Source organism: Anomaloglossus baeobatrachus, chromosome 10 (genome assembly GCF_048569485.1).
Source record: "Anomaloglossus baeobatrachus isolate aAnoBae1 chromosome 10, aAnoBae1.hap1, whole genome shotgun sequence".
NCBI lineage: Eukaryota > Metazoa > Chordata > Amphibia > Anura > Aromobatidae > Anomaloglossus > Anomaloglossus baeobatrachus.
The window spans coordinates 158010093-158025774 of NC_134362.1; the positions used below are offsets into that span (position 1 = coordinate 158010093).

At 48.7% G+C, this 15682-nt stretch overlaps 1 protein-coding gene across 1 annotated transcript in view; it reads left to right on the forward strand.

Annotated features, from left to right (window-relative positions):
- LOC142255256 (uncharacterized) overlaps window positions 1-15682 on the forward strand; it is a 75267-nt gene that overhangs the window by 40951 nt on the left and 18634 nt on the right. The window contains exon 6 of the mRNA XM_075326783.1: window positions 13348-13547. Coding sequence (XP_075182898.1) covers window positions 13348-13547 — 200 coding nt within the window. The remainder of the gene's footprint in view (window positions 1-13347; window positions 13548-15682) is intronic.

Below are 15682 nucleotides of genomic sequence, written 5' to 3' on the forward strand. Positions count from 1 at the left end.
CGGCCACCTCATGACTTCCAGCTCCCCCCCTCCGCATCTCCGGTCGGGGGCAGGCTCTCCCGCTTTTCCGTCATTTGGATGTCACAGGTCAAAGACCGGTGGGTGACAGACATTTTGTCGCGCGGGTACAGAATCGAGTTCAGTTCTCGTCCTCCAGCTCGGTTCTTCAGAACCTCCCCACATCCAGACCGAGCAGATGCCCTGCTGCAGGCGGTGGACTCCCTAAGAGCGGAAGGAGTAGTGGTTCCTGTACCGCCTCAGGAACAAGGGCGAGGGTTTTACTCCAATCTCTTTGTGGTTCCAAAAAAGGACGGCTCGTTCCGTCCTGTTCTGGATCTAAAGCTGCTCAACAAACATGTGCACGCCAGGCGGTTCCGGATGGAAACCCTCCGCTCTGTCGTGGCCTCAATGTCTCAAGGAGACTTCCTTGCCTCAATAGACATCAAAGATGCTTATCTCCACGTGCCAATTGCTACAGAACATCAACGTTTTCTACGTTTTGTGATAGGAAACGAACATCTTCAGTTCGTAGCTCTGCCATTCGGTCTGGCAACAGCCCCACGGGTTTTCACCAAGGTCATGGCGGCAGTGGTAGCAGTCTTGCACTCTCAGGGACACTCGGTGATCCCTTACCTAGACGATCTACTTGTCAAGGCACCCTCTCAAGAGGCATGCCAACTCAGTCTACATGCTACGCTAGAGACTCTACAGACTTTCGGATGGATCATCAACTTTCCAAAGTCAAATCTGTCACCGACACAGTCACTAACGTATCTTGGCATGGAGTTCCATACTCGAGCAGCGAGAGTGAAGCTTCCGCTGAACAAGCAGCGGTCACTACAGACAGGGGTGCAATCCCTCCTTCAGGGCCAGTCGCACCCCTTACGGCGCCTCATGCACTTCCTCGGGAAGATGGTGGCAGCCATGGAAGCAGTTCCCTTTGCGCAGTTTCATCTGCGCCCACTTCAATGGGACATTCTCCGCCAATGGGACGGGAAGTCAACGTCCCTGGACAGGAAAGTCTCTCTTTCCCAGACGGCCAAGGACTCTCTACAATGGTGGCTCCTTCCCACCTCATTGTCTCAGGGAAGATCCTTCCTGCCCCCATCCTGGGCAGTGGTCACGACAGATGCGAGTCTGTCAGGGTGGGGAGCAGTTTTTCTCCACCACAGGGCTCAGGGGACGTGGACTCAGCAGGAGTCCACCCTTCAGATCAATGTTCTGGAAATCAGAGCAGTGTATCTTGCCCTACTAGCCTTCCAGCAGTGGCTGGAAGGAAGGCAGATCCGAATTCAGTCGGACAACTCCACAGCGGTGGCATACATCAACCACCAAGGGGGGACACGCAGTCGGCAAGCCTTCCAAGAAGTCCGGCGGATTCTGATGTGGGTGGAAGCCACGGCCTCCACCATATCCGCAGTTCACATCCCCGGCGTAGAAAACTGGGAAGCAGACTTCCTCAGTCGCCAGGGCATGGACGCAGGGAAATGGTCCCTTCACCCGGACGTGTTTCAGGAAATCTGTCGCCGATGGGGAGTGCCGGACGTCGACCTAATGGCGTCCCGGCACAACAACAAGGTCCCGGCATTCATGGCGAGGTCACGCGATCAAAGAGCTCTGGCGGCAGACGCATTAGTTCAAGATTGGTCGCAGTTCCGGCTCCCATACGTCTTCCCACCTCTGGCACTCTTGCCCAGAGTGTTACGCAAGATCAGATCCGATTGCAGCCGCGTCATACTCGTCGCCCCAGACTGGCCGAGGAGATCGTGGTATCCGGATCTGTGGCATCTCACGGTCGGTCGACCGTGGTCACTGCCAGACCGACCAGACTTACTGTCCCAAGGGCCGTTTTTCCATCAGAATTCTGCGGCCCTGAACCTGACTGTGTGGCCATTGAGTCCTGGATCCTAGCGTCTGCAGGATTATCTCAAGGAGTCGTAGCCACAATGAGACAGGCTAGGAAGTCAACGTCTGCTAAGATCTACCACAGGACGTGGAAGATTTTCTTATCTTGGTGCTCTGCACAGAGAGTATCCCCTTGGCCATTTGCATTGCCCACCTTTCTTTCCTTCCTGCAATCGGGGTTGGAAAAGGGCTTGTCGCTCAGTTCCCTTAAAGGGCAAGTCTCGGCACTGTCTGTGTTTTTTCAGAAGCGTCTAGCACGTCTTCCTAAGGTGCGCACGTTCCTACAGGGGGTCTGTCATATTGTGCCCCCGTACAAGCGGCCGTTAGATCCATGGGATCTGAACAGAGTACTTGTTGCTCTGCAAAAGCCGCCCTTCGAGCCTCTAAAGGACGTTTCCTTTTCTCGACTGTCACAGAAAGTGGCGTTTCTTGTCGCGATCACATCGCTTCGGCGAGTGTCTGAGCTGGCAGCTTTGTCATCCAAGGCTCCTTTCCTGGTGTTCCACCAGGACAAGGTAGTGCTGCGCCCCATTCCGGAGTTTCTCCCCAAGGTCGTATCCTCGTTTCATCTTAATCAGGATATATCCTTGCCTTCCTTTTACCCTCATCCGGTTCACCGGTATGAAAAGGACTTACGTTTGCTAGATCTGGTGAGAGCACTCAGAATCTACATCTCCCGAACGGCGCCCATACGCTGTTCCGATGCACTTTTTGTCCTTGTCGCTGGTCCGCGCAAGGGATTGCAGGCTTCTAAAGCCACCCTGGCTCGATGGATCAAAGAACCAATTCTAGAGGCCTACCGCTCTGCGGGGCTTCCGGTTCCTTCAGGGCTAAAAGCCCACTCAACCAGAGCCGTGGGTGCGTCCTGGGCATTACGTCACCAGGCTTCGGCTCAACAGGTGTGCCAGGCAGCAACCTGGTCCAGTCTGCACACTTTCACCAAGCATTATCAGGTGCATACCTATGCTTCGGCGGATGCCAGCTTAGGTAGAAGAGTCCTGCAGGCGGCAGTGACATCCCCGTAGGGGAGGGCTGTTTTTTTTGCAGCTCTAACGTGAGGTATTTCTTTACCCACCCAGGGACAGCTTTTGGACGTCCCAATCGTCTGGGTCTCCCAATAGAGCGCTGAAGAAGAAGGGAATTTTGTTACTTACCGTAAATTCCTTTTCTTCTAGCTCTTATTGGGAGACCCAGCACCCGCCCTGTTGTCCTTCGGGATTTTTTTGTTGTTTGCGGGTACACATGTTGTTCATGTTGAACGGTTTTTTCAGTTCTCCGATGTTTCTCGGAGTTAATTTGTTTAAACCAGTTATTGGCTTCCTCCTTCTTGCTTTGGCACTAAAACTGGAGTACCCGTGATACCACGGGGGGGTATAGCCAGAAGGGGAGGGGCCTTGCACTTTTTAGTGTAGTGCTTTGTGTGGCCTCCGGAGGGCAGTAGCTATACCCCAATCGTCTGGGTCTCCCAATAAGAGCTAGAAGAAAAGGAATTTACGGTAAGTAACAAAATTCCCTTCTTTGTGCATTTTGGATGCTTTTCCATCTCTGTCTGTGGGAGAGGAAGCATCCAGAACGCATGAATTCTGCATTCAAAATACATCCAAAACGCTGCGTTTTTGCTGCGTTTTGAAACACACATGCAGTGACAAAACGCTGCAGAGTATTTGTGAAGGCAGAACGTAACGTGCGCACATACCCTTACTCACTAGTAGTCCCAAAAGGTTTAATGTGAGTCGATGGGCTCCAATACTTAGAAATAATCCCCCCCCCCCCCCCTACAATTACAATTTTTCAAGTGAGGACAGTCGACACCCTTTACAGATCACGCGGTCAGCTGGTATCGCTGAACATGTGTTGCTGATCTGGGTCTAATGCCTGTGGCCAAATTTAGACCCTCTGAGTCCAAAGTTGTAGTCTGTTACTTAGAGTCCATATTCTACTATGGGGAATAGTTAACATTCATGTTACAGATAGAGTTGAGTGAGTACCTAACTATTCGTACTCATTATGCTCATAACGAGTACTGTCTAATACAGTACTTGTGTATTGGTTCCGAATAGTGTGTGCAATGCAAGTCAATGGGGAATAGTCGCAATGTAACGAGTAACGGAATTCCTCACTACTCGCATGAATAGTATGGCATTCGGGTTACTCATTACATTGCGACTATTCCCCAATGACTTGCATTGCACACACTATTCGGAATGAATACGCGAGTATTAGACAGTACTCGTTATGAGTATAGTGAATACGAATAGTTAGGTACTCGCTCAACTCTAATTACAGAGCATTTATATTGCAACAAGAGAGGTTTTTCTTTTCCCTTTGCATCAAAATACTATGGCAAAGCAGGAGGGAAGCTTGCAGCCTGGATGCAAGAAGAATGGCTACGTGCGTTGATCAGACTGACGATCTGCACTGATACTATGGTTAGGAAAAGTTGAGAGAAATAAAAAAGAAATATAATGGTTAGTTACACATGACCAATTCCTTATTTACTCAGTCATATTTGCATCTCACGGCGTTCAAAACATTTCACCCTAAACCTAATAAACGGGTTCTCCCTGATATTTTCCACAGCACACACAAAACTGCATTTATAAATGGTAAACAGGAGAAAAACAATGGTAAATTATTGCACAATAAGCAAATCATTTAACTGCCGACATTTATGCATCAAATCATCACTTTGATAACGCATTGTCTTATATTTTGACTATTTATTTTAATTTGTTTCCAAGATTTGTTATATCTGCAAAATATTCCACGTTCTGGTTCAGACAGTGTGGAAACTGGGACATAATCCTTCACACATCCGTTATATTGACACTCACCGTATTTTTCGGCCTATAAGACGCACCCTGGTTTTAGAGGAGGAAAATAGGAAAATAAAATTTTAAGCAAAAAATGTGGTCATGACACACTGTTATGGGGTGAGGATCTGCTGCTGACACTGTTATGGGGGTAATGTCCCCAAATTCTCTACTAAGATACTCCATCCTGGTAATGATTTTCCTGCCTTGTATATACAGTATATGTCCCTCATCCTGGTATAGCCCCCATCATGCTATATACAGTCATCCTGGCATATGGCCACATCCTGCTATGTACCCCATTCTGGCATATGGCCGGATCCTGATATATACCCCTATCCTGCTCATAATATACCCCTATCCTGCTCATAATATACCCCTATCCTGCTCATAATATACCCCCATCCTGCTCATAATATACCCCTATCCTGCTCATAATATACCCCTATCCTGCTCATAATATACCCCTATCCTGCTCATAATATACCCCCATCCTGCTCATAATATACCCCCATCCTGCTCATAATATACCCCCATCCTGCTCATAATATACCCCCATCCTGCTCATAATATACCCCCATCCTGCTCATAATATACCCCCATCCTGCTCATAATATACCCCCATCCTGCTCATAATATACCCCCATCCTGCTCATAATATACCCCCATCCTGCTCATAATATACCCCCATCCTGCTCATAATATACCCCCATCCTGCTCATAATATACCCCCATCCTGCTCACAATATACCCCCATCCTGCTCACAATATACCCCTATCCTGCTCACGATATACCCCTATCCTGCTCACGATATACCCCTATCCTGCTCACGATATATCCCTATCCTGCTCATAATATACCACCATCCTACTATATACCCCCATCCTGGTATACGGCCCCTATCCCGTGGCACATAAAAAAAAATTAAACGTTCATACTCTCCTTACCTCACTCCCTGCAGCATCGCTCCTCCTCCCGTCAGTGCTGGGAGCAGCGCCGCATTGTGGAGCCAGCCACGATCCCTGCAGCATCGCGATGTCTTCCTGTCTGTGCCAGCGGCGGCTGCGTGTGGACACGTGCGCACAGCAATGACGTCATCGCTGTGCGCACCACTAGTCTCCACACAGCCGCCACCGGCACAGAATCGAGGACATCGCGGTGCTGCAGGGATAGTGGCCGGTGAGTACACCGATTCACTGCACCCCGCGCTGATGATGTGCGGGGGGCAGTGAATACAGCCACACATGATCACTCCAGGCTGTAGTTGTCAGGGGTGATCATGCGGGAAAGCTGTTTAATATGCGCGCATTCTCCGCCCATCACCCCGCACAACTGTCAGTGCTGGCATCAGCACTGGGCGTGAGGATGGGCGTGCATATGAAATGAGCGGGTCGACGTGGTCACGACAGGCGCTGCTACAGCCTGCTCATGCCACCGATGACCCGCTCAATCACAGCACCCTCATTTCCCGCAGCCCTACATTCAGACTATAAGACGCACCCCCTACTTTCCCCCAATATTTGGGGGGAAAAAAGTGTCTTATAGTCCGAAAAATACAGTCCTCAGGGCAGGAGAGAGGCAGGAAAATGCTATTTATTGTGAGCCACAGAATTTCAGAAATACAAAAAATAAGCAATAGTTTTCTGGACCCCTTTCTTGAAGTGAGAGCTGTATAGTATTTGCTTGGATGTTCTCTTAATATACCGTATATTTGCAACTGTAAGATGCACTTTTATGAGCGATAAGTTGATAGTAGGGGAGTAGTGTGACCTAGCCAGTGAAAGAAGCAGCTGCCTACCTCCACCTCGAGGGCTGCTCCACCTGTGTGCATCCAGTCTGGGCCTTCCTGTAGTAGCCACAGTGGACTAGCTGCTGCTTTCTAGCTTCCCCAGCTAACCCCTTAAAGGGAACCAATCAGGATTTTCGTATATAACCTAAAGCCAATGCTATACTGGCACTATCGGGCTGATTCTCTACATACCTGTAGTGGCCAGCTCAGATGTATAGGTTTTGAAATCCAAGAAAGTAAAGTTTGTAAAATGAGCAGCTTCTTGAGTGACAGTTGCACTGGAGCAGATCATATATTCATAGTTATCCCCTCCCCCTGTTACAATTCGCATAAGTATTATACAAATGACTCACTTTGTCTAGCAGGACCTGTGGTAAGGTCATACCCATGTGACCAGAAGGGGCGGAGCCTCAGCCACCAAAGCTGGAAACCAGGTCACATGGGTATGACCTTACCACAGGTCCTGCTAGACAAAGTGAGTCATTTGTATAATGCTTATGCTAATTCTAACAGGGGGAGGGAATAACTATGAATTTATTATCTGCTCCAGTGCAACTGTCACTCAACAAGCAGCTGATTTTATAAACTTTACTTTTTTGGATTTCAAAACCTAAACATCCGAGCTGACCACTAATGGGATGTAGGGAATCGGCCTGATAGTGCCAGTATAGCACTGGCTTTAGGTTATATACGAAAATCCTGGTGATTGGTTCCCTTTAAGCAAGCTCTTTTTGCAGTCATCCTCTATCTTGTGTCCCATTTTGCCTATGAAGCTCCCTGTGTGCATCTGCTCTCTGTATCAAGTAAATCTTTGTATGCCCTAAGCAATTAAAGGAATTGTCAACACCTTCTTCTCCATCCCTATGTTGCCCCATAATAAAATAACACCCTTACTGTAACACCCATACTGTGCCTGCGTTGTTCCAGCAGTGTCTGCACTGGCTCTCCTGGGGCTCACATGATATTGTCATTTGATCCCTGGGACAAATCCGTACTGTCCTCACTCTGCTATAGGTGTTATTTTATTAGGAGGAAACATAGGGATTGAGAAGGGGTTGTGGACAATCCCTTTAATTGTTTAGGGCATGCAAAGGGTTACTTTAGAGGGATTGACAAGGGGTTGTCCGCGTAGTGGACAACCCACCTTGATCGTCAGAGCTTATGTTTCCTGCAAGAAAGGAGGAGAGCACCTTAACCTAAGCATGGCTGGATCCTTCTGATTTTGTGGGAAAGTAAGGGGAGCAGTGACATCGCCTATTGCGATTGGTGAATCGTGCTGTCAGCTGTATAAAAAGGCGTTATCTGTCACTGTAATCCTGCCTCTGATGATAACAAGCCTGCTGGAAACTTTTTTGGAAGTATGTGAATTATGGAAGTAACGTAATAACCTGATTTAAACAATAGGTGTAATTTTGATGACACATTGCCCTAGAAGTGTCTCATCGAATACATTAGACCAGCTGATGCGGTGTAGTTAGGTAAGCTTGTACTGCAGCAGAATGGAAGTAGTCACAATGTCTGGCCTCCATTTACAGGTACTTTACAGTCTTAAAGGGAACCTGTCACCAGGCTTTTCCCTTATGAGTTGCAGCCACCACCAGTGAGCCCTTTTGAGAATAATGTGTATATAAGCCTAGGCTGCTGTGTAGAACGTAAAAAACAGCTTTTTCTCTGACGCCTTATTGGGGGACACAGGACCATGGGTGTTATGCTGCTTATCCATAGGAGGACACTAAGTAAATGCAAAGATGTTAGCTCCTCCCCTGCAGTATACACCCCCTGGCCCAGCCAGGCTACTTCAGTTTTAGCTTAGTGTCTATATGAGGCACATCTCTGCAGACTACTGCAGCAAGAATTTTTTTGTTTTATGAGGGCGACGGTTCCTTCGGGGACCGATTTTTCTCAAAACCATCAACAGGCGGGAACGCGGAGTGTCGCCTCCCCGTACCCCCTCCTGCGACGCTGGATCCTGGGCTGTTACTCACTGGACGATAGGTCTCATGGCACTGATTTTCCAGAGCTGATGAAAAACTTCCTCAGTCCCTCTTGCAGGCTCTGAGTTTATACATTCTCCACACCAGCGTGACCAGACTGCCATCTCCACAGGAGCTGAGGTGAGATCATTCCGATTTTTCCAGAGCCCAGAGCACATGAAAAACTTCCTCAGTCCCTCTTGTAGGCTCTGAGTTGATACACGCTCCGCACCAGTGTGACCATGCAGCAGGCATCAGACTGCCATCTCCACAGGAGTTGAGGTGAGATCCTTCTGATTTTCCAGAGCCCCAGAGCAGATGTCTTTTACTTGATGGATCCTCCTTCAAGGACCCGACGGACAGACAAGTGGAGCAGCTCGATCGCTCCGCCTTGAGGCTGCGGGTCCCTCTCCCCTTCCGTGTGGGTCGCACAGGCACCAGGACTACCAGTTTCCCTCAGACATTCACAGATGTAACAGTTCACATTGCTGCGGCGGCAGAGTACCTCATGCAGGCCTCCCTCTACGCTGCTACCAGCACAGTTAGTTATTGCCGCCTCAAATACCATAGCCATCTGTAAGGCCCTCTGGTTCCGATAATGGAGAGCGGACTCTGTCTCTAAAAAGCCTCTCACAGTACTCCTTTCCAGACCGATGGTTTGCTGATCGTGTGGACAGGTTCTTTTTTTTTTTTTTCGTCTGACGCCACGGGAAGGAAAGAGTACCTCCCTCCCCCAACTCTAGCCCAGGATGTTTTTTACTAGACACGCAGGGCCCGACCTTCTCAGCCCTCCCCGAGTCCACCTCGTCCTGGCAGTCTAGACAAAGACCGAGGAGTCTCGTCCTCCTCCATCTGGGCTGCCGTCTCAGACCCCAAATGGGTGCGATACCTTGTGTCTTCTGGTTACCAGATTGAATTCCGAACCCGATCCCCTAGTCAGTTTTTTTCTCTCAAACCCCCCCCAAAGGCTCCAAAACACCGTGAGGCCTTCTCCTCAGTGATCCACTCCCCCCAAACGGCGGGGGTGATGGTACCTGTTCTGGACGGCGAGAGGTTCAAGGCCTTCTATTCCAACCTCTCGTGGTCCCCAAAAAAGCACGGGTCAGTTCGACCCATCCTGGACCTCTAACACCTGAGCAAACATGTGCACGTAAGGAGATTCAGAATGGAATTCCTAGGGTCCATTTTTACCTTTTATGGTCAAAGGAAAATTCCCTGCCTCCCTAGCTATCAGGGACGCGTACCTGCACATACCCATCGCTCCAGCTCGCCAAAAGTTCCGCCACTTCGCTGTTCAGGACTTCTTTTTTTCATTTGTGGCCCTACCCTCGGCTCTGCCACAGCACCAAGAGTCTTAACAAAGGTAATGGCGGCCGCCATGAGTTCCCTTCACACCAAGAGAGTGGCTGTTCTGCCTTGCTTGGATGACCTCCTCAAGGGCTCAACCAGCGTGCGGATCTCTGTGGGCACCCTATCCCGCTTAGTGCGGCTTTTGACTCCAGTCAAATCATCCCCGGTCCCGTCAAAATCCGTCACCTCCCTGGGCATGTCCCTGGGCACCCTTCGGGGCTTGATATTTCTCCCTCAAGACAAGGCGACCACTCTACAATAAGCGGTACACTGCCTTCTACATACTCCTCTCGCTCCATACGATTCAGTATGAGAGTGCTAGGTAGGATATCGGTGGCTATAGAGTCAGTGCTGCTCGCTTAGCCGCACCACCGCCCAATGCAGCTTGCGCTTCTAGCTGCCTGGGACAAGAGCCCCTTTTCCTTAGATGAACTTTTCACCAGCCTCTTAGACTGGGGAGCAGCGCACTGGCTCCACACTGCTTGGGGACGTTGGACGCCACAGGAGTCTTCCCTTCCCAGAAATCATCCTGAAAATCAGCGTGATCTTTCTCGCGCTCAGGTCATTCCCCCCCCCCCCCTTCTGCTAGCAGGTCGTTTGATTCGAGTCCAATTGGACAATGAAACAGCTGTGGCCTAGATCAATCTGCAGGGAAGTACCAGCAGCAAGACAGCTTATCTTGAGGTCCTCAGTTCCCTCACCTGGGCCGAATCGACGGGGGTCTGTGTTTTCAGCGTTACACACACCAGGAGTAGAGAACTGGGCGGCAGACCTTCTAAGTCGCCAAGGCCTGGCCGCCGGACAGTGGTTTTCTCCACCCAGAAGTGTTCCCATACATCTGCACTTGCTGGGGTACACCAGACGTGGATCTAATGGCCTCAAGGTTGAACGCAAAGGTACCCGCGTTCTTAGCCAGGTCACGTGATTCACAGTCCATCGGCGCAGATGCTCTAGTCTCCTGAAGTTGCTTCCGTCTACCTTACATGTTTTTCGCCTCTGCCCCTGCTGCCGCGAGTAATCAGGAAGATCAAGGCAGAAGGAGTCCCGGTGATACTAATAGCACCGGACTAGCCCAGGTGCGCCTGGAATGCCGAATTAGTACAATTGCTCATGGCGCCTCGTAAGCATCCCAGACCTGCTGACCCAAGGGCCCATTTCCCATCAGAACTCCAGAGCCCTGAAGCTGATGACCTGGCCATTGAGACCTGGACTTTAACAAGAGCGAGATTCTCTCCCGTGGTCATCTCCACCATGTACAGTGCCCGAAAGCCGGCCTTTATCCCGTATTTACCACCGTACGTGGAAAACTTTCCTTTCCCAGTGCAGAGAATCTAATGTCCAACCTATGCCTCTGGCGATCCCCAGAATTCTTGATTTTATTTTTGCAGTCAGGTTGCAAAAGGGGCTTGCCCTCAGCTCCCTTAAGGGGCAGGTTTCATCTCTCTCAATATTCTGTCAATACCGCCTAGCTTGCAATCCGCAAGTCTAGACTTTCCTCAAGGGCGTTTCCCATCTAGTTCGGACGGTATCCAGAGGTCCCCCTTTGAACCTCTTAAGGAATCTTCTCTTGCTCTTCTCTCCTGGAAGGTAACATTCTTAGTGGCGATTACGTCCATCAGACACGTTTCGGAACTGGCAGCACTCTCTTGCCGTGAACCCTTTCTGATCTTTCATCAGGACAAGGTGGTTCTACACCCCCTTCCGGATTTTCTTCCGAAGGTTACTTCCCCGTTTCATATGAACGAGGACATTGTTCTGCCTTCCTTTTGGCCACCCAGTCCATAGGGTGGAAAGGTTCCTATATTCGCTAGACCTTGTGAGGGCTCTCAGATATTACGTACCCAGGACAGCCCCTTTAGGAACATGGACTCCTTGTTCGTCATTCCTGAAAGGCCTAAGAAAGGAGAGGCAGCTTCATAGGCAACGCTGCCTCGCTGGATTCTCTCTGCGATCCAGGAGGTCTACCACTTGATCTCAAGCCCATTGCTAGTGGGCTGCGGACTCATTCCACGCGAGCAGTTGGCGCCTCTTGGGCATCAGGCTTCAGTGGAAGAGGGGTGTAAGGCTGCGACCTGGTCTTGCCTACGTACTGTTTCAAAGCATTACCGAGTCCATACCCAGGCTTTGGCTGAGGTGAACCTAGGTAGGAAAATTCTGCAAACGATAGTGGAGCACCTATCTCAGTAGGCGCTCCTGGCTATCTGGGACTGGTTCCTAGTCCTTGGGTTGCCTTGATTACCCACCCAGGGACTGCTTTAGGATGTCCCATTCTCCTGTGTCCCCCAATGAGGCGTCAGAGAAAAACGGATTTTTGTGTACTTACCGTAAAATTGTTTTCTCTTAGCCATCATTGGGGGACACAGCACCCTCCCTGTTGCCCTGTTGGACCTTAGCTTTTTTCTCTCAGTACTTTTTTGTTATGAGTATTCACTCACGTTTTTTGTTACTTTTTCTCCTACTGCTTGTGTACTAAAACTGAAGTAGCCTGGCTGGGCCAGGGGGTGTATACTGCAGGGGAGGAGATAACATCTTTGCATCTACTTAGTGTCCTCCTATGGATAAGCAGCATAACACCCATGGTCCTGTGTCCCCCAATGATGGCTAAGAGAAAACTATTTTACGGTGAGTACACAAAAATCCATTTATTATACTCACCTGGGGGGCGGTCCGGTCCGATGGGAGTTGCTGGTCTCGATCCGGCGCCTCCTCTCTTCTTGCAATTGCCACCCTCCTGCCTAGCCCCGTGCATGATGCATCCTACGTCATTCACACAGAGGCCTCCATTGTGCTCCTGCGCAGGCACACTGATCTGCTCTGCTGAGGGCTGAGCAAAGTATTGTAATGCGCAGGCGCGAAGAAAGGTCAGACTGCATGCACACTACAATACTTTGATCTGCCCTCAGCATGGCAGATCAAAGTGCATATACGCAGGAGCGCAATGGTGGCCTCTGTGTGAATGATGCAGCACGCGTCATGCACACGGGGCAGGGCAGGAGAACTGGAACTGCACAGGGTAGAGGAGGCGCTGGACTGAGAGCAGAGACACCCATCGGACCGGACCACCCCTAGGTGAGCATTATAAAAGTTGTTTTTTTTTTTTACATTACACAGTTCGGCCAGAATACTGTATATAAGAGCACACTGGTGGTGGCCGCAGCTCATAAAGGGAACCTGTCACCAGGATTTTCCCTTAACAACAAACCCTGACTATATCGTCTGACTAGAGTGCAAATTGTTATGTACATATGTAAAATATTTAATTTTTTTTTTTCTATTCTGTGTGGGTATACTAATTTTACATGGTTTAAACCCTGTCACCCCCTTTAAAACATTTTCACTATAACCCATAGTAATACTGTATATTTTAGTTTTGCACACATTAAAAACCTACACGGTACTGATACAACTGATACCACACATTACACACTGTCCCTCCTGCTATGATGCAACCTGCTCTCACTGCATAAAACATATCGTCTGTCTTTTGCCAATAACAACCATTTTCTCTTTTTAAAGGGAGTACGCCACTGCCATAGGCCATCGATTACAGGATCATGGCCTTGTGGTGGAGATGATATACTTGACATCAGAGTCTGGTCTCACGCGCGCCCTCCAGGAGGTTAAAAATGATGGCTCCCCGTTTTGCATACTAGTTGAACATTCAAATGTAGCTCTGTCCTCTTGCACCGCAATCATTCTTCATGACTGTATCAAAAGTAAGTGTAGCTATACATAAAAAAACCTTTTCCACACTCTGAAAGACCGTCGGCACTGTACTTATCAAAGCACAAACGATATTAACCCTTCTCAAGACACGCACACATCAGCATTACGTGTCTTCAACACTCCAGCTGTGGTGTAACCGTGTGAAAAATATTCAGTGGAGGTGCCAGCAGGTAGGAGGAGATTGGCAGGGCTCTGGGGCGGCAACCATGGACTCTGCCAACAAGCCTGATTTACCAGGTCCTGTAAATTTTTAGGCCAGAATTCTAGAGCAAAAACGTTGAAAAGTCACAAAATTTAGGCTTCAGGTAATAATACTGTGGAGTAGAGAAGCGCAATAGGGCCTTACCTGGTAGGGAAATCAAATAGGCATAGATTAAGGTACACTGACCTTTTCAGGTTGTGAAAGTCACAACCCCCTTTGAAACACGTGCAATGATGGTATCAGCTGCAGCCCCCAGGTGTAAGGGCCGTTTCACATTTGCGCTGTTTTGACGGAAACTCCGTTACACATACAGTACAGTTCATGTATTTACAGTGGAAGCGCGACATCATGTGGACACATGCAGGTACTGCATGAAAGACACAACCCGCATGGTTTCGCGCTTCAACTGTAAATAAATGAACTGTACGGCATATGTGATGGATCCCGTTTCCATCAAAACAGCGCAAATGGGAAACTGCCCTAAGACTTATAATGCAATAGAAGAAGTAATCGGGTATATGCCGCGCTAATACTCAGATTCAATCTAAGATATAAAGCGGAATGTGTGTGTGTGTGTGTGTGTGTCAGCTAAAGGAATCCGCACCGTCGCATTTACAATCATAAAATTTTGCACAGACGCCTGATGTGACTCAAGGAATGTCATAGACTATGTTTTGACAAGAAAGTTTAACCCCGCGCTTTAGTTACGCTCCAAAAAACCTTCCTCCATTAAACTGAGTGGAGCTGCGAGCTACAGGCTATTAATAAGAGCTATGATTGGTTGCTATAGGAACAAAGGACATTCATAGTATAAAAAGCTTATGTGTGAAGTAATATGATGTCGGTGGAGAGGCAGACAGGCACAGACAGAGAAAGAGGCAGACAGGGAAAGAGACAAACAGAGACAGAAAGACCCAGACAGACACACAGGGAAAGAGGCAGACAGAGTGAGACAGACAGACAAAGACGGACCGGGGAAAGAGACGGACCGACACAGACAGAGACTGGGAGAGAGACAGAGAGTTACTATCCCGGGGGACGCCCGGGTACTACAGCTAGTATTAATATAATTCCTTTGTTTCCACAGGTCGACGCGTTTCAGTGACATCAGTCTCCTTCATCAGGACATCTAAGGAACAATATTATTGTTCCTTTGTCCTGATGGAGATGGATGTCTCTGAAATGCGTCGACATGTACAAACAATAAATTAATTACCTTAATATTGAATCCGAGTATTAGCGCGGCATATACCCGATTTCTTTTTCTATTGTATTATACAAAATGTAGGCTTAACATTTCCTATTTTCACACCAGTTTTAGCTGGGTGGAGTGAGCAGGAGGCACCAGCTCATCTAAATAATGACGGTGGTACCTATGCCAGAAATAAATAGGCAGTTACTGGCAGGAAATTTGCAGCGTAGCATACGGAGGTGCACGCCTCTGCATAAATCGGGAGTGCCTGACCCAAGCGTGCCCCCTTAACTTTCTGACTGCCAGCTGCTGCCACAGAGGAAGTTTATGGTGCACTGTGTATAAACCAGTACGACATAAGCACTCTGGTGCTGTGTCCAGGTTAGGATTGAACTGCTATTTTTGGCTATGCACCATTTGAATGGGCATTTCTCAACAATATTGCAAAGTACTTGTAAAAACAAACAACTTGTTTAAAAAAAATTCTTTCCATTCTCAGTAATGTAGTCTCAGTGGTGGACGGTCTCCTATGCACAGAGCACAGCACTTACAAACTCTAGTCTGTAGAGCTTATTAGAGCTGCTCTGAAGCAGGATCAGGCCAGGTTCAGTATTCTGTAGAGGTGCTTCCCACTTTCCTAAAATGTCATTCAGGACCTCATACTTTCCCTGGCAAGCAGAAAGCTGCAGGGCATCAGAGCGGTGGCTTCTGAACAATGATAATTATGAGAC